We start from the raw sequence: 18,249 nt of genomic DNA, 5'->3' as shown, positions 1-18,249 counted from the left end.
GATTCCAATTGCATTTGCACGATGAACCAAGGATTCCCGTGGATCGCAACCTTTGTCCAGGAGACCCTGTCGGAGTACTTGGATCGGATCGACCAGCATAACATTGAAGTGAAAAATGATGGAGCCAACCTAAGCTTTGCCAATCCAAAGCGGTCGTTCGTCGCGCATGTACAAGAGGTGTGTCGGTCAATAAATCTGATACAAACCAGTTCACTAACATATTTCGGTCTATCAGTGGGGTGTGGATCCCTCCGGGGATGGTGTTGCAGTCTTGCAAGATGTAGAACACCAGGTTGATGCCATTATTCCTGAAGAGCTTTTATCCCTGAACAATATCGACTTTTCTTCAAATCAACCGAAGGGGTCCAATCCTAAGCATCACTCAGTCCGCCTACTAGACTTCAAGTTGGTCTGCGCCTACACCAAAAACCCGGCCCAGATTCACCTTCTCATCACCAAGTTCCAAATCAATTGGGAAGATGGAAAGACGAAGAACTTCCAACTCAAGAAGAAGCTGAATCGAAACCCCAAAGTCAAATCGCTACTGGAAGCCACTCGTCAGCAAGCTCAGGGCATTTCTAAAGCCGTCAAATCTGGCAAGTCGAGGAGCCACATAGTTGGGCGTGTCGAGTCCACACAGACTGAAATCGAAAACGAACCATTATTAGGTGGTAACGAATCGCAGCAAATCTCTTCGCAAATCCCTCGCGATCATCGTTTGCCGAAACAAATATCTCAAATATCACCCTCTTACTCGCGCGAGCCAAATGAGTTACTTCGGCACCTAGGGTCATCTTCTCCCAGAATTCGCAGCAATAAATCTTTACAGAAAGTCGAGAAATTTCCAACTGGCCGGAATGACCGGAATAGCTCAGCAGAGGCCCCTGTCAATGACATTGGCTCCGTCGATGATGAACGGCACCTCACCATGGCGAGCTCAAAAACAGAAAAAAGTCGAACTCGGAGCTCTAAGGCCGGTTCTATGGTTAAGGATGCGCCAGGAGAGATATCTGATGATGAAGGCTCAATCTCTTCTCAACCAAAAAATGGAGCTGATCGATTATCCAAAAATCCCAACCCTTCGGCTTATTCCACCCCGAACAAAACAACGCTCGCCGGACTAGACACCCAACGCGAGGAGCAGTCCCCTTCCAAAAAGCGAACTCGAGAAGGGAGGAGGACTCCTTCTCAATCAAACAGTAATAGAGATGAAAATATCGACCCAGGGACAGGCATCCCGCCAAAAAAGCGTCAGCGCACTAGCCCCACGCCAGAAATATCATCTCAGGTATCCCAAAGCAAGACGGCTGTTCAAATAGGGACAGAGCCATCAGTGGCCCAAGACGCTGTCACTGATTTGTCCACGCCAGCTCGCTCGCGCATAGTGGCAACTCAACACAGCCCATGGGAAAACCTAAAAGGTCTCAATGAGCGTGACGTTGCGGTTCCAATGGACCAGCAAGAGCTTCTTGATGACAACAAACTATGTTGGGTTTCACCCCGATCGAATTGTTCCTCGCCTCAAGGCCACATACCCTCTTTATTGCTCAAGAAATGGAACACTATTGCCCAAAAACGCAAGCGTAACACGTCCACTCCAGAAACATCACCTGAAAGATTAAATAGCGGGAAGGCTGCTCAAAAAGGGATGGATATGTCGATGGATCAAGAGGCTGTCACTATCTCATCCACGCCAGTTCGCTCATATAAAGCTGTGCCAGCTGGTCCCAGTCCATGGGAAGGTTTTGATGATATCAAAGAGCGCGACATCATAATCCCAAAAGACCAGAGAGAGCTTCTTGATGACAACAAACTCTGCTGGATTCCACCTAACCCGACTGATCCCCGTCCTCAAGGGCATGTACCGCCTTCGTTACTAAAGGCCTGGAACGACTCTGTCAACAGGCGCCATCACCAGACAGAACTCCCCAATGTTACCCCAGAAAGATCCATCAGCCCAACTCAAGAACGTGATGGCTCTTCTACTACAAGTCGCACAACTGAGGAGTATAGTGACTGGGAGGTTTCTCCTGAACGCTCTCCTGCACCCGCCCGTGGTCCCTTTCTCCCCCCGTCTAGCCCTGTGAAGCAACCCACTCTAGCTAAGAGACGGTCAAACCCAACGCCCGTAGATGGCAACCACTCCGGTCGTTCAGTGAGCACTAAACACACGACGGATGCCAAATTAAATGGCAAAGGACCTTCATCTGGGCCTAGGAGCAATAGAGGCTCGCCAGAGACCGCAGGCAGTTTGATGCGCGAGTCACCAAAGCCTCCAAGGCCTGTTCCAAACCACAACCAACCCAAACGTCAAAGTATAAGTTCTCGACGATCTTCGCCACTAAATGAGCCGCAAAATCAAGATCATCTTTCACGGATATCTAGTACCCCATCGCCTAATCAAGAACTGGCTCGGAAATGCCCTTCCCAAGCAACGTCCCTACAATCCTCAGCTGTGGCCCAAGAAGACGATTCAGATGAAGAATCCGTAATGGATACATCCGTACCAATAGCACTTGGCGAAAACATTCCAGAGCCCACACAATCCAGTCAGGTAGAGGAAGAAATGACAAGCTCGGGCCAATCGCTCCCCGGGCCAAATGGGGAATGTATTCAAGTTGCCGTTAGCCCATTAGTTGGCAACAATCGCTTTCATTGTGGCATGTCGGATACTAATATCAACGAACTTGGACATACAACGGCCAATCACTCCTCCTCTCAGTCACATAAAACGTCTTCCCAGTCCCGTGTCCTTAACACGTATCCTTCTCATGAAAGTCACAACGAAGCTCAATCTTCTCATGAAACTTCGAACCCTGGAGATCAGACCCAAGAGATGCAAGTTCAAGTGAATGTCCCTGTAACCCAGCTGGAGCCTAGCAGCATGGCATCACAATGGCAATCGCGATCGCAAGATGTTATAAATACTTCGCAGTCGGACATCGTTCTCGATTCATCGGGGCCGGTTCAGCGCCACAAAGACATGTTTTCTCCTGTCAATCAGCCCCCGGTTTTTGAATTGACAAGTCCCCGTGATTCTGCTCAGTCAGAGCCACACAATACAACTCAAGAGTCTACGGATGGAACCCGTCCTCCAAACAATCACATGAGTTCTCCAGTGGTATCCCCGCTTCAGCCAGTCAACACACCGGGAATCAAACAAAAACAAGCTTTGTCCAAGGCCCTTACGCTTCCAGTCGGAGAGGATAGAGGCAAATACGACCCGTATTTCAACACACAAAGCGCTCATCTGCTAGCCCGCCGGGAAGGCTTCATTAGCAAGAATAAGAACCAAGCTGAAGCCCGAGAGGTGTACCAGCAATTCTGCAGCTGTTACTGCTCTTATTCTGGAGATTTCGATCATTTCACAAAGATGTGTAAGAAACTGTCTGATTTACGGCAGCAAGGCAAGCTTCAGCGTTCATATCTTTGGGATGATTTTATCATAATGCATCTTCATACTTATCCCAGCTATTGTGAAAATGCGTTCAGTCAAAATTCAAAGAAACTGAATTATGAGGATTATTTCCTAGACATCTATTCCCGGCCTAGTTTCAAGAAACGCAGTTTAACTCTCCGAGGCATTGAATTGGTCGCCTCACAGTTCATTGAGATTGAACCACCGCGCCCAACCAGAAACATCTCACCAATTCCAGTGTCAAGTCCACTCCATGGTCTCGCTTTAGGCGTCTCTTTCACCAGCAGTCTGGTAGATAAGTTTACGAACCTACAAACCCATTCATTCAATGTCTTATCTCCGAACGGCCCTCCCGCTGCCAAACCTGAAATTGAGCGCTCTTCTCGCGCAAGCTCGGTGCAAATTAAGCTAGAGGGGAACGAACCAGTGTTTCCTGAGCCCATGGACATTCAACCCTCTCCCGTGAATGCCTACAACGAAAGACCTGTATCTCCTACCGGTGAACCGAACAATGAACCAACAGGCCAGATTGATGAGCCAGGTACCCCTACTAAGATGGAGGCTGAAGTAACTGAGGATGATACGGACATGGAAGAAATACCTGAGACCGATCCAGAGGATAGTGACCAACATGATGACACTCTCCATGAAACCGCCAGTGTTGAACTCGGCGACGAGTCGTTTGATTCTGCAGCCAGGGGCCAGTCACCTACAGCGTGCGATCCAATGGAGGTTATCTCCGGCGAGGCGAATGGTAAGGAAGACTCGGAGCCAGAAAGCGACAATGAGAACTGGTTTATATCACTTAGGCACATGCGCCCCAAAAGGGGTGTGTGGTCGGATGGGCCGACCGAGTTCAAGCGCTGGGCAGAAGCTGACCAAAACGTGCACAGTCAGCGTTCTCGTCGAGGAGGCTCCAGAGTTCTTCTAGATGACAATGGCGTGATCCGGCGCCCCATCTACCGGTGAAAACCACATATATAATTAAAATATAATGAATTGAAGTTTTCTCACTTGATTGATCCGAGGTATCATACAGATCTCATACATGTTCCAAAGTCCTACACATCTACTTGCTTTAGGAAGGAAGCCTAGGCAGTCTTAAACATCCATGTTCTTCCAGCAGTAGCATAACATTTGAACTTCGCCGTGTAACTCACTCGAAGGTTCCAAGGTTCTACCTACTACTACATACTGCCATTCCACCATCTACACAAAGTACGGCTCCAAAATCGACAACATCCCAGTATAAGCCACACCACTCGGAGGCTCCATACTGAAAATATAATCTCCCCACCAAGGACCCGCAGCCCACCACGACGCACCCAACCAAACCGCCGAATTATCTATTAAATAACTCAACATCCCCGTAATCGCCTCCTCGCAAACATCATTTACCCCACCAGCAAACTCGCCCAGGACCCCCACCTTGTCGTTATCGATAAGCCACTGCGTCGCAGACTCCACACGCTCCTGTCCAATCGTGTGCGAAACGCAAGTCGCGCTTGTTCCTGAGCCGTCCGAGTCCAGGTACTGATGCATCTCGTAGATGATTTTGTTTTCCGTGTCTGTGAGATTTACCAGGTTACCGTTAACTTCGGTCCAGGTCCAGGCACCGGTGTATGAGTTGCCTTCTACAAAGATATATTGGCTTGTTGCTCCTGCGGCGCGGATGCCGTCGATGGCGGCTTGGTTTAGGTCTAGGACGAGTGTTTGGTCCATATCGTGGTATTCGTTGTCTGGGGCTAGTTAGTACCTTTCTTTCTTCTTTATTGCTTCTGTGAAGTGTAAAGTCTAAAAAGAGAGGGATTCTCAACTGGTATCAAAAATGACTAGGCTGTTTGACGCGAACTTTGTGGCCACATTATTCCAGAATGTCTGGAAATCCGACGTGCTCTCGATGATTGATCCGTAGCTGCTGAAGTGTTAGCTTTGGGTAGGCAAGGTCGTGCTTAAATTGTTTGACCCACTATCGACCATAGTTATGCGGATCAAGAACGGCATAAGCACCTGCACCGGTAATGTAATCCACCACCTTCATATCCATTAGTCACTGTATTTCTCTTGCAAGAGGTTGAAACTTACACTTGTCAAGTTGGCTAGGTATTCTGAATCAAATGATTCAGTCATGGTGGTCGGGACTAGCCGTTCCATGAGGAACGCTACCCGGAAGATATTCATGCCATCGTCGATTAAAGTCTGGATAGTACTGGTATCCGGGAAAATAAAGTCGGTTCCCTATGTTATATGTTGTCAGTCAATGATATCAAGGCCTGGATATGGTGTCAAGTACTAACATAAACCCCAGGTATATTACCCGAGCCGAACTCAGCGCAGGATTCACTGACTCCAAACCCTATATGGATCGTGTAAGTCTTCAAGTTTAAGAGCACTTCTATAACTCATAGTATCGGGTACGAACATTTAAATGATGAAGCCCTCTTCTTGTGTTCCTTCAATGGAGATGCAGCCACAGATGCCGCCGCAGCGAGAAGAGCAAAATGACTGAGTCTCATATTGATACGTCGCCTTCTGTAAATATGATCCAAAACGAACACTACTGTTCTGTACTTCCGGTTGTCAACACAGAGATCTTCTTGATTTTTGTCGCCAAAACAGCTACATTTTATATCTCGGATATTCTACAATTCTACCTATCTCCCCACCTATACAGAAGGCCATAGCCATCAACATCGTCAAAAGAGACACGGAGTAGATCTAGTCGGTCCGTCACGCCGTGAATTATTCAAATCTCGATGTCACCCCGTAATTAGCAAGTGTCTCTCAGGACGCTTTGCGGGGTATCTGGGGTGTGAGAATCCCACCAAGGAAAAGTGTTCCAGCTAAAGCTAGACAACCATTTGAGTATAGGTGCCCAGATCTGAAACGGGATTGTTTCGACTATCATATGTTCTTAATGATGCCAGGTGGCTTTCTGCTCCGCATAGCTCTGTCCAAGCTTTTTGTCCTCAGGCATGGGTGATGATTGTGGGGGAATCGAGTGTTCTTTACTGGGCCACGGCTTACGGGTATGTTGGGCTTTCCCCGTGGCTTTTCGGGAATCGATCTGCAGCCCGGCAGTTTAGGAGGGGCTTGAAGATTGATTCTTCAGGTTGTATTAATTAAGGACTTTGCATAGTCTCAGTACATATCACCTCGAATAATGGATCTGCTTTTGAAGAACATGGTCTAACTACTAATATGGGTGCCTACTCTTGAACTGGGACCTAACAACTTCACAACTGGTGTCGCTGATAGTCGAAACTCTCATGAAGAGTGGCCTCGGAATAACGGTACGTCTGAGATAAGATTGTTCAAAATCTTTCAAGAGATGTCTAGTTTGGGTGAATGCATATGACGGTATACTACATATCCATCTGGAAGCCCCAGGTCTGCCATCGTTGCCTAGGTGATAATCCAGAGGCGTCAAATGTTAGACTACAGCCTGAGAAACTGGGCAGTGATTTCTAAGGTTTCAAAAAAGGCAGAAGTTCCGCAGCCCGGAGTTATATAGGCTCCCGGCCAGGTACACCTGAGAGCAACTGGGACATAATGTAGGTGTAATACAATTGATCTACCTCTCCTTCAACTTGAAATGTTCAACATTAAATTCCAACCCGAGACCTCAACTACGAACGCCAAGCGCCACATTCTTCATCGGCAGGTCTCCACTCCGTGGGGGGGTGGCTTGCTCGCCCTGGAAGGCTTTCAGCTAACTCAATATTGAGTTTATTCTAGTTTATCCTAGGATTTCCAAGATATTCGCGTCATAGTCTAGCACATGCGTATGTGGCTAGTGGTTCCATCGCAGAGATTTTCCTATTCGTTTGCCTGTCAAGGCCAGCTAATCTCGTTCTCCTCGAATGATATTTAGCGTGGACAGATTTTCTGGAACAGGATCTGCTTTTCCCCCACTGATCCGCCAAATAAGCAGCGTTCTGGCATGCCTCGGGCTCGGGAGTTCGAGGTCCCCCACAGACGATCTCTTAGCTTAATGAGCTCAGGTACCTTGCACCTCTGTCTCTAGTGGTCAGGGATCACTGTCTCTCTCACCTGTGTGTCTGTACGATCTGATATCTGAAAGCACCAATGCAACCCTTTCTATCATGACATGATTGAGTCTGTGCAGGTACCAGGTCCATGACATCAGGCGGGACCGATGACGTCGGCGATCGAGCTTTCCCCCCCAAAAATGCAACTTTGGAAACTCCAGCAGAATCTGCGCTATTGGATCTTTGGATGGATTAGCGTCCAATTGAGTTGGCTAGTCAATCCTCTAGTGTGTATGTAGTTAGCCTTCCCAGTTCTGGGGCGCAGCAGACAGGATCCGCCAATCTCCGGTTTTTCTTTTTTCTGCTCGTGGTCTTTTTTTTGGCCCATTTGCCCTATGATATTGGGTAGCTAAGCTAGTGTTGTATACAGTTTTTGGACCTTGTGAATCTCGTGAACTCTTATCCCAAAGAACTCACCCCCGAATCGGGTTAGGCTACCGATAGTCGACGTCACCTTCAAAACTCCATAGCTTCTTCCTGAAATCATCTCTCTTCAACTTTTTATATCTGCCTTCTTTCTCCTCTATAAGCTTCTATTCTTTCTTCTACCCCTGTTGTCCATCTCCGGTTGCAGTACATCCCGACTTCCGTCACATCCCGTTCGAGGTACATCCCCCTCTTTCCCTTTTACCACACGTCATTACTGCGCAAGGCACCCTTTTTTTTCTTTTATGAATTAAGATCTAACTACGTGACCGCCTGCAGGTACGACTCCTTAAGAAAAGAAAAAAAGATTCAAGGAACCCTTCCTCTCCCGGATCACCTTACCTTCTACAACACCGTCCACCATGCACCGTACCTATTCTATGCGCCAGACGCGCGCTCCGACCGCCTCGCAGGTCGAAAACCCCGCTCCTCCTCTGTCTACGACTAAGTCGAACCGCTGGCTAGGAAAGGGTGGCTTGGGTGAGTGGTGTCAAAATTGGACCAGAAAATAGGGCATTCCGATCGCGATCGCGATCGCACGATCTCCGGCTACGATTGGAGGTTACTGCGCAGACCTGCTCCCGCCCCGATCGGGGGGGGGGGGGGGGCTCCTCTGCTTACTCCATTGCAAGAACATCTGCCAAACCGCGATCGAGATTTAGGAAAAAAGCTCGTTCATGAGAGTCAACAGCATCAACTGACAGTATTACGATTATAGGCCATGCATTCCGTAAGAACGCCGCGGGTGCCTTCGGCCCCGATCTGTCGCGCAAGCTGTCCCAGTTAGTGAAGATGGAGAAGAACACTATGCGCAGTATGGAGCTTGTCGCTCGCGAGCGCATGGAAGTCGCGGTATGTGGAACTCGTTTCCCCCCATTTTCGCCCGTCGCCCCCTTCCTTCCCTTTATTTTTCGCAATTGATGGCGCCGCGATCTCGAAACCACGCGACTAACAATGGATTAGCAACAACTCTCCATCTGGGGTGAGGCCTGCGACGAGGATGTGTCGGATGTCACCGATAAGCTTGGTGTCCTGATCTACGAGATTGGTGAGCTGGAGGACATGTTCGTCGACCGATACGACCAATACCGTGTCACCATTAAGAGCATCCGTAACATTGAGGCCTCTGTACAGCCCAGCCGAGACCGTAAGTCAGGCTTCTTCGTCCCATTCTGGCCTTCTTGATCTTCCGAAGCTTGGGTGGTTTAGCTACCCAGAGAAGAGAGGCACGGTAGAGAGAAATCATGTGACTAACAGAGCCTCCTTCGCACACCAATAGGCAAGCAGAAGATCACCGATGAGATTGCCAAGCTCAAGTATAAGGACCCCAACTCTCCCCGCATCGTCGTTTTGGAGCAGGAACTTGTTCGCGCCGAAGCCGAGTCTCTGGTCGCCGAGGCCCAGCTGTCAAACATCACCCGTGAGAAGGTCAAGGCCGCTTTCCAATACCAATTCGATGCCCTGCGTGAGCACTGCGAGAAGGTCGCCATCATCGCCGGCTACGGCAAGCACCTTCTCGACCTGGTCGATGACACCCCCGTGACTCCCGGTGAGACCCGCCAGGCATACGACGGTTACGACGCCAGCAAGGCCATCATCCAGGACTGCGAGGATGCCCTCAGCAGCTGGGTTTCCAACAAGTCAGTCGTCAAGTCCAGTCTCTCCCAGCGCTCGAACACCCTCTCTCAGCGCCACCGTCAAAACCGCCAAAACCGCGACGGCATTGATTTGTCCCAGCAAGATGCTCCTATGACCGGAGACCGCGACTCCTGGTTGCCCGCCGACCAACACCCCAACTACGAGGATGGTGAGGATGGAGTGAGCACCTTGGAAGGTGAGATCCGTGGTCGTGAAGAAGAGCGGGAGCCAATTGCTGCTTAAACGAGAATACGAAAAGAAGATACCTTTTGTCCTAATTTTCCTTCTTTTTTTTCTTTGCACCTACCCCCTCTTACCCCGTTCTGCTTTTCTCCGCTTCTCTTCTCATCAATCATGACCGACGGCTCCTTCCGGAGCCCGGTGCAGGCTATGCCCATGCACACACACGCATGGACCTGCAATTTCTCCTTTCGGCCGCATGATCCATCGTCGGCTATGTCGTGATTGTTATTATCATGTCAGACCCTATTAGATGCTAAGAACGACCTAATATATACTGGTTTTAACTTCTGCATCTCACGATGACATGATTGTTCCTATGACAAAACCCCAGTCACGCAATATCTGCTATATGTTGGATCACTGCGCCCCGGTCCTTGCGCCATTCTTCCCTTCCTTCCTTCCTCTTTTTGTGTTCGCTTTTTATGTCCGTGTCCTTTTCAGTTCACATCATGAACACCGCCTTATGTCGTGATTCCGTGCCCGTGGGTCGTGCTTGTCTTACCCCAGCTTTGTCACACTGGATGTGGATGGGTGGGTGGATTCAGGGTCCTCCGAAGACCCTGCATCTCCAACTTTTTTTTTTTCCCCGAAAAAGAAAAATCAATTCCGGATTGACTGGGGTGAACATCATGACCAAGAATACGCGCGGGCCGTTTTTACTCTTGTTCTTTGTTTGACTTGGTGCTTTCCCTGATGTAATACCATCTTCTGCTGGGTTTTTTGTCTCCTGTCTGTCTTCGACCTGATAGGACGGTCGGAGTTGGGTAATTTAATCACTAGGTGTTAATGAAATCGTTAATCGAATCTCCGTTGATTGTTTGAGTTGTCGGTAGCTTCTGAAGTACATGTATTTAGTACTAGTAGCCTGTAGGTACTGGTTGATAGTAGAGAAGGTTGCACGTGTGGCTATATTCATGCCTAGATAGTACATGAGCCTTCCAAGGTTGATTCAAGCTTATAGGGAAAAGGCACTTGCCCCCAACTTAAAGGTCAAGGTCAACTCCAACCTTCATTCTAACTTACTAAAATCTTAACGAAGTACATGTACAGGCTGGTATACTCCTGTGATAGGCTACTTGTCGAAATAAGCGGGGCATCACCACAATATTCACAACTTATTAATGAACATTGATGATTTATCGACTGAGTGCCGGCACAAACTATACGGTGTCTTCGTCTGGCGGCGACTCCCTACTCCAAACGCCTTCTCCATATCTTCAAAACCTTGGAAGCTTCCCCACTACTCTTGCTGATTATATCTGTTTAAAGCATAAACACAAAAAAACGCCTTAGCGACTGACTAGTAGTATATCATATTGGACCAGGTCATCGGCAGCCCCCGTTAAGGCCCAAATTCGTGGCTGATTGGAGATTAAATGCCGAGTTGATATTATCCTCGAAATCTAACCTTGATTGGGAGAAGTGCAAGACATAAGATCGCAAGATCAAGACTAATATCTCCACCAACAAAAAATAGATAGAGAGAATGAATTTTGGCGAAAGAATCTAGTCCTATAGCTTCCGCGCAATGAGACAAAACTGCGGGGTATCATCAGAGTCCACCTCCGGGGGTGGCACAAATACTTCCATCCTCTCATCCAAAATCTCAAAGCCACTCTGAGCCAATATATGCCTCTATCCAGCTCGAGAAAATAAGGTGTTCAACCCATTCTTCCCCATGAACCGCCTTGTAACAGTTACAGAATATCCATCGGCGTCGAAGTCGCTGACAATCTTGGCTGGATTATAGTCATCAGCCGCCAGGACCACCATGCAAAGCAGACCGTTACTCTGCAGAGGTCTGGACTAGTTCTACGCTATCTTCCAGCCCAACACTTATCCGAATAATATGCTGAGGAGCACCGTATTTAGGTACCTTGTCACGATTCCAGTAATTGGCCAACTGGATATAGGGAATGGCCAGAGTGAAATTGGTACCAAAGCTGGACCCCTTACAGATATCTAGAACATTGTAAAAATGCTCTGCACTGCTGGGGTTGTGGAAGATAACGCTGAGGACGTTCCCATAGCCGCCTTCTTTGCGGATGAGACTCTTGTATAAATGAGCGGTTGGGCCGATGGAGGGATGATTGACCAGAGCAATTGATGGGGGTTTTGCGAATAAGTTGATTAGGGGGAAAGTGTTCTGATTGCATTTTATCACCCGCCAGGCAATGTCCTGGCAATTATGCAGGATCGTATCAAGGTCAAGAGGGAAATAAGTGTTCTCGTAGTTACCAAAGAGAGCAGCTTGGATTCTCTCCATATGACGGGAGTTGGGATTGATGACCAGGCTAAATGTGTCAGATGAATGGAGTTCATGTGTGGCGATTCGGGAACTTGAACATACCTTCCTCCAGTCACGTTGGAATTTCCACTGAAAGCTTTGGTCAAACTAGACATCATTAGATCTACATAGGGGAGTGCATCGATGTTGATGTAGCCGACAACGGTGTCGTCGCAGGCGACAATGAAGTTATATTCATCAGCTAAAGCGCGAATGCGGTGCAGGTTGGGCGACGAGAGTTTGATGTTACTGGGCAGCTCAATGAATAGAGCGTGAATCCGTTGGCCAGATTGCAGTATACTCTCCAGTTGATCTAGTTCTGTTTCTGTCCCCTCCTTAAACGACAGGATGTTTTTCCATGCGCCTCGTCGGAGTACCTCAACCGTTTCTGGGTAGAGCCATCCGTTGCGCCGTGTCAAGTCTGTGCATCCTAATTCTCAAATATAGTACTTTACTAATGAATCAAAGGTAAATGGTTGGAGATTACTGCCACCAAGCCACTGCTAGATCTTAATTCTTCATTTCTAGAATGGGAAGCTTCTCTTATTTTAGGACATCCAACTCATCCGGTATACTCATACTCCATGACAGATATGATCAATGATTGCTAATTTGAAATAAAGGTCCATCGAACATGCTTCGCTGATAATCTGCTAAAGCCAGTTGGACCAGAAGATCTACCCGATATGCTTAATCCGGGTATCACACTGGTTGCCCTCCCACGATCTTCAGTCCATGTTTATGGACCATTTGAGGAGCTAACCCACTCTCTAATGAAATGTTTGAAAGTGGTCCGCCCGACTTCCACTGACTTGGTTGTGGTCCCTTGCCTTTCCCGGCAACTGCCAGCGGTGTTATATTACTTCCCAGAAGCAGAGCATGTAAAGTCCGTCCCCGGTGTTGCGAAGGCACATGCTGCTATCCGAACAGTCTCTGTTCCTGGTTATGAACTTGACTTGAAGTTTTCTCTTGCATGTCAGATTACCTCCGCGCTGAGAGCCTTGCCATGTTGGCCTGCGGCTGCGGCACCGGAGATGACTGCTTTAATGAGAATGATTTTTCCAGAGGACTTATGGTTATTTGGAGAGATCGCTGCTGTGACTGGGAGCCAGGAAGGCAAAAGTGAAGCTCGTCACCTGACATGTATTCTCCGGGAGAGTCTGGAGGCTAAAGCACAAAAGAACGATGAGGCACTCATTCTGGTCTCGGCATTAATAGAAAAGCCAAATGGTAGTCAGAAAACGTGTGCGGAAATCTTGTTTGACCTCAAATTGACCGCTGAGAAAAAAGAATGGTTCACGAGGTCTGATTATTCCCCCCCCTCCCCCCCAGGAAAAGAAAAAATTAGCATGCGTCTAACATTGTGAATAGCTATATCAAATGCCTTTTTCGGCTTGGATTGGATCCACTACTGCATCATGGCGTCGGATGCGAGCTGCATGCTCAGAATACAGTCGCCCGCATTTGTCGGCAGTCAAAGACGATCAAAGGATTTGCAGTTCGAGACTCAGCCGGAGTTAAATTACACACACCGACGCTAGAAAAGCAGGGTTTTAGCGTAGATGCTGCTGGGCTTGGCACGGATGACCTTCACGAAGTGTGGAACAGGGTTCATCATGCACTTCTGCAGAACAACGTCGGTTACATGCTATATGCCTTGGGTCTTGAAGGTGCAGAAGGCGGATGGGATATTGTGAGATTGGCATTGTCCGAGATCCTAGAGACAGACAAGAACCCAATTGGAAAGGAGATGTATCGCTACTTTACCAAAGAGATGATGCCTTTCAAAAGTTTCTTGAACATGAGAATGAAAGCCTCATTGAAAAATGTGAGTTAGGCTTGATTTCATTGATAGATATGTTAAAGATCAACTGACCGATAATATAGTCAATGGCCATTATTGAAAAAGAGATACCTAGCGTTGTCGCCAAAGGTTCCCCATGGTTACTTCAAATCTCTTTGAGAGGTACGCAGGATCCTCAAAACCCGGTTCTACCCCAACAAATCCATCCAAAATTTCGTATTTATGAGAACGAGAAACTGCAAGAGAGATTGGCAGACAATGTTCGTCCGTATGGTGCACTTCCTGGTGCAGCAAAAAGACTCAATCCCCACCCAGCACTTCTGCCGTTGCAGTTTATAAAAGAGCTAGAGATCTTCAATGAAGCCTTGGCCATAGCTCTGAACAATATTATCGAAAGATGGTGGACAGACAAGGAAGCCAATCTACCGAGTCGAACGCCATTGGATCCCCATGTCGAGGGGCTCTTGCAGTGGGTAGATAAGGCGACTGCAGATGGAATCATGTCACCTTTCCAAGGCCACCAAGGCAATCTACGACCAGATATTTTACTCCCAGTCACAGATTGTGAAGTCCCGGAATTTCGCGTTTGTGAAATCAATGGACGATTTCCTATCAGTTTTCTCCACTACGTCGCAACGGCCTACGAGGCACTAGCCGGTAGTATATGGAATACTCCCTTGATCGAACCAGCCACCAACTACAAAGTTCTCCAAGAAAGCCTGTTTGATTTGTTCGACTCAGGAAGCCCTATTCACTTTGTCAAGGAGAGTCAAGCTTTTCCATCCGATAGCCCTCTGTTTGGTTTTATCGAAGAGCGAACCGGGATGAGAGCGAGAAACGTCAGGCCAGGTGATCTTCGTCTGGTACCTAGTACAACCAGCCAAACCGGGTTCATGCTATACTGTGTCTGGGGCGCAGATCCCATGATCAAAAGTCCCCCTGAATCCTTGCTAGAGGTAGATGATCAGTTGTTGGAGCCAGTATACCAAGTCGGATTACAGCTGTACTACATCGAGCTCTTTTCTCTATCCCCCGAGATGGTGCGACACATTGCCATGTACTGCAGAAATGACCCACGGAGTGTATTCATTGCCCAAGACAAACGTATCCTAGGCATTATCCTCCAGGAACTACACAGTCTCGTGAATACGCAGGTATTGTCTCTTGCACAAGCGCAGACCCTGCGTGACCATATCACTTCTACGGTCATCCCCGGGTCGACTGATTTCAAAGGCCTTGTCCGTCAGAGCCATATCAACCCCACCTCAAAGACCAATATATCATGAAACCTGTCCGGGACGCTCGCGGAGCCGGGATTCTACTAGGAAGAAACATTTCCAATGAACAATGGTTGTCGATTTTAACATCTCTCAGCAGCAAGGATGTCTACGTGTCTACGGCGGAATATATGCTGCAGCCTCTGCTAAATTTACGGTCTTTTGAATGGTTTTGGGATGAAGAGCGCCAGATCCGCAAAAGTCGGAGCGTGGGCACGTACTATTCTGTGAACGGACGTTTTGTGGGGTTGGGGATGTGGAGAACAGGGTCAGTCGAGGGGGATGTGATTTCTGCATCTACGAAGGATGCGACGTCTGTTTTGGCTGTGGTAGCTCTTAATAGTTGAATAATGATACTGAAATGCCCGATGAAATACTGCGGCCTGAACTCGATTTCGTTGAGTTATACCGAACGGAAATAGATGGACCTGGAAATTTGAAAAAATGGCATGCGATGATATGTTAGACCCATTTCTTTCAGCACGAGGGCTTAATTATGAAGGATAGTATACAGAAGAACGTTTGAGTAATGAGCAAGCAGCTAACGAGACTAGATTGAGAATCTGATCTCGGGACTCAATTCTAGTCCAAGCTTTAAGGTCTTCGTTTACCTCTTATATATGCATAGCAATAGAAGATTTAATCCAAAGTCATATATAATAAGCAAAAGGAACCTTGGAGTAGCGAGATATAAAATATAAAAACCAGCATCTTCCCATAGACCAGAACCCAGCACGAAGTTAAGCAAACCCATTCAAAGAATTCGACCAATCCCCCGAGTGTAACATGCGATTCTCCGGGTCAACACCATCCACACCCGCACTTCTAGTCTTCCACGCATAATTTAAAGAACAAGAGACAAATATTCTAATCCCGTATCAAAATTCAAAGCGCAATGGCTTCTGAGCAAGAGGATGGAAAAAGGATAATAAGAGGTATAAAGAGCCGGGGCTTAGGGTGATTGAGTAGATAGAGCCCGGTGAGAGGATCGGCGGATAAGAGGTAGGTAGGATGTTATAGGAGCGTCAATGTTCGATAAGCTAGGCGTAGAAGCGAGACCCCTGAGAATCACAGTCACCGGTCGAAGGAGGAAGGTCGATAGGAGAGAAAGATCGTGACATCGTCATGACTGGTTTTTGTCATTCTCTTCCCTGCTGTATGTTTCTCAGATCCATTTTTGATAAATAATAAGATTGAGAGTAGAGCGAGGGAGGGAGAAACTAAAAACCGCAGTCGAGCAAGCAAAGAAATTCAAACGCCTGGATGGCCTTTCCAGTCGAGAAGACGACGACCATGAAATCAAGAGATGATACATGAAAATAGAGCCAGAGAAAAGAGGAAAAGAAAAGGCGACAACGCAAGAGACGCAGTGAACGATCAAAAAGACAGACAACACTTCATTTTGACGCTTACTCGTCAGTGCCGACGCCCTTCTTTTTAGGCTGAATATGTTTCTGGGCCCTGTTTCCGGATGACTTCGGTTCTAATGCGCCGCTATCCTGTGGAGGAGGGGGCATTCTGGTGGTTGTAGCCTCATGTTTCTCAGTGAGAAGGTTCTTCAACCAGCGATTCTCCATTTCCAATTGGGCGACGCGAGCCTCAAGGGAAGCATTTCTCTCTGTAGTCTCACGGACAGTACGTTCGAGAACTTGCTCGCGGGCCTTCTTCTTCTGACGGAAGCGAGCACTAGCAGCCGTATTACGGCGGCGTCGGTCCTCTTCAGCGGCGACGCGTACACCGCCCTCTTGATCTAGAGCCGCGGCGATGCGGTCTCCAGAGATAGAGGTGCTGTACTTGGTGTTGCCCATCTGGCCATTGGGAGGCGAGATAGACGAAGAGACATCCGATGGAGTCATCTGTCCCGGGCCGTGGCCGAGATCATCGGGATTAAAAGGGACAGGCGGATAGATAGAATGAGCCGAATAAGGCATCATGTGGTCGGGAATAGAGTAGTTGATGGATTTGTCGCCAGTTGGGCCTGAGGGATGGAGTAAGCACTGGTCTTGATTAAGACTGAGATTCAATATGGTAGAGAGGTTCATCCGTCTGCTTGAGACAAGGAGATCCGTGACCCTATGGAGGGATCCCGGACCATGCACAGAAGCATATGTAAGTGCATGAAATAAACTCCAGGGATTCACATATAAGGAATGGGGGAATGGGGAATTTGGGGGGAGGGTCTGAATGGGAATAGGGAGAAGATGATTTGCAATGTAAGCCCCAAGGTATCCATGGCTTATTGCGCTCATTTGGATGCGGGATTGCGTGCTCGATATTGCAGATGTAGTCTTGGACAGGCAAGAGGGGGAACACGATGATCTCATTCCACGAAAATAGGATAGATCATTCGCAATTTCAGATCGACCTCTGGGGCTTGCAGGAGCCTCGTGAGCACGAGCTTTAACCTCCTCAGCCATGCATGGGCCCGAGTGACATGGGGGTGTTTTTGTGGGGGGTGGGAAGAAGGAAGGGCAGTGTAACAGGGTAAGGCGAGATGCCAATATCGCAGCGCAATCAAAAAAAAGGGGGAACGAGCAGAGTAGCAAATGTAAAAATACGGACGAATGGGATTTTCAATATAAAACAGCAAGCAAAGAAAAGAAGAAGAAAAGAAGAAATTCATAAAATGAGAAGGGTTCTAATCCTCATCAAAATGGAAATCCAGCTTCTTTTTTTCCTCCCCGAAGCCAAAAGGAAGCCAAAAGCCAAGAAACCATAAAAAGCAGAATGATGGCGCAAGAAATGCAACCTTTTGCAACAAGTCAAAGCTTGAACGTACCGTGATAGGGATATCCCCGTAAATCGAGAGACGAGCGTTCGTCTTCAATACTATCATAAGAGCTAACGGACAAGCCGCCCATGCCCTCGGTCTGATCGTAATCCATATTCACGTTGGCAAACGGGACCAGCCCAGTGTCCGCGTCAAATGAATACTGTCGGGGCCTAGCGTTAGGATCGGTTCGCGATAGTAAAAAATTGAAGTTTTCAATTTTGTCGAACCCAGCAGTAGGTAGGCGAAGATGATGAGCCTGAGGGGGTGGATGCTCCTCGGGCATGATGGAAGAAAGAAGGTTGTTGGAGGGGGTGGAATGTAGAAATAGGAA

At 47.9% G+C, this 18,249-nt stretch overlaps 6 protein-coding genes across 6 annotated transcripts; 3 read left to right on the top strand and 3 right to left on the bottom strand.

The window, feature by feature from the left end:
- Positions 1-21: 21 nt before the first annotated feature.
- On the top strand, positions 22-4,387 carry N7478_010391 (uncharacterized protein; the record flags this gene model as incomplete). The annotated part of the gene is made up of 2 exons (XM_056926605.1): positions 22-177; positions 236-4,387. 2 exons carry the CDS (start codon positions 22-24, stop codon positions 4,385-4,387), a joined length of 4,308 nt encoding a protein of 1,435 aa, XP_056775975.1.
- Positions 4,388-4,627: 240 nt separating this feature from the next.
- N7478_010390 (glycoside hydrolase family 5 protein) lies at positions 4,628-5,934 on the bottom strand (the record flags this gene model as incomplete). Its single annotated transcript, XM_056926604.1, has 6 exons — positions 4,628-5,157; positions 5,236-5,333; positions 5,389-5,453; positions 5,504-5,656; positions 5,716-5,774; positions 5,841-5,934. 6 exons carry the CDS (start codon positions 5,932-5,934, stop codon positions 4,628-4,630), a joined length of 999 nt encoding a protein of 332 aa, XP_056775974.1.
- Positions 5,935-8,258: 2,324 nt separating this feature from the next.
- Positions 8,259-9,777, top strand: N7478_010389 (Eisosome component PIL1/LSP1 family protein; the record flags this gene model as incomplete). The annotated part of the gene is made up of 4 exons (XM_056926603.1): positions 8,259-8,376; positions 8,615-8,748; positions 8,860-9,043; positions 9,176-9,777. The coding sequence occupies 4 exons, from the start codon at positions 8,259-8,261 to the stop codon at positions 9,775-9,777; spliced, it is 1,038 nt and encodes a 345-aa protein (XP_056775973.1).
- A 1,786-nt stretch (positions 9,778-11,563) lies between these two features.
- N7478_010388 (uncharacterized protein) lies at positions 11,564-12,643 on the bottom strand (the record flags this gene model as incomplete). Its single annotated transcript, XM_056926602.1, has 3 exons — positions 11,564-12,071; positions 12,128-12,494; positions 12,640-12,643. 3 exons carry the CDS (start codon positions 12,641-12,643, stop codon positions 11,564-11,566), a joined length of 879 nt encoding a protein of 292 aa, XP_056775972.1.
- A 107-nt stretch (positions 12,644-12,750) lies between these two features.
- Positions 12,751-15,154, top strand: N7478_010387 (uncharacterized protein; the record flags this gene model as incomplete). Its single annotated transcript, XM_056926601.1, has 3 exons — positions 12,751-13,367; positions 13,436-13,892; positions 13,952-15,154. The coding sequence occupies 3 exons, from the start codon at positions 12,751-12,753 to the stop codon at positions 15,152-15,154; spliced, it is 2,277 nt and encodes a 758-aa protein (XP_056775971.1).
- Positions 15,155-16,554: 1,400 nt separating this feature from the next.
- N7478_010386 (bZIP transcription factor) lies at positions 16,555-18,201 on the bottom strand (the record flags this gene model as incomplete). Its single annotated transcript, XM_056926600.1, has 2 exons — positions 16,555-17,123; positions 17,925-18,201. 2 exons carry the CDS (start codon positions 18,199-18,201, stop codon positions 16,555-16,557), a joined length of 846 nt encoding a protein of 281 aa, XP_056775970.1.
- Between the last annotated feature and the right edge of the window lie 48 nt (positions 18,202-18,249).

This window comes from Penicillium angulare (assembly GCF_028827245.1).
Source record: "Penicillium angulare strain IBT 27051 chromosome Unknown utg000007l_segment0_segment0, whole genome shotgun sequence".
Lineage (NCBI taxonomy): Eukaryota > Fungi > Ascomycota > Eurotiomycetes > Eurotiales > Aspergillaceae > Penicillium > Penicillium angulare.
This window is presented reverse-complemented; position numbering and strand designations above follow the sequence as displayed.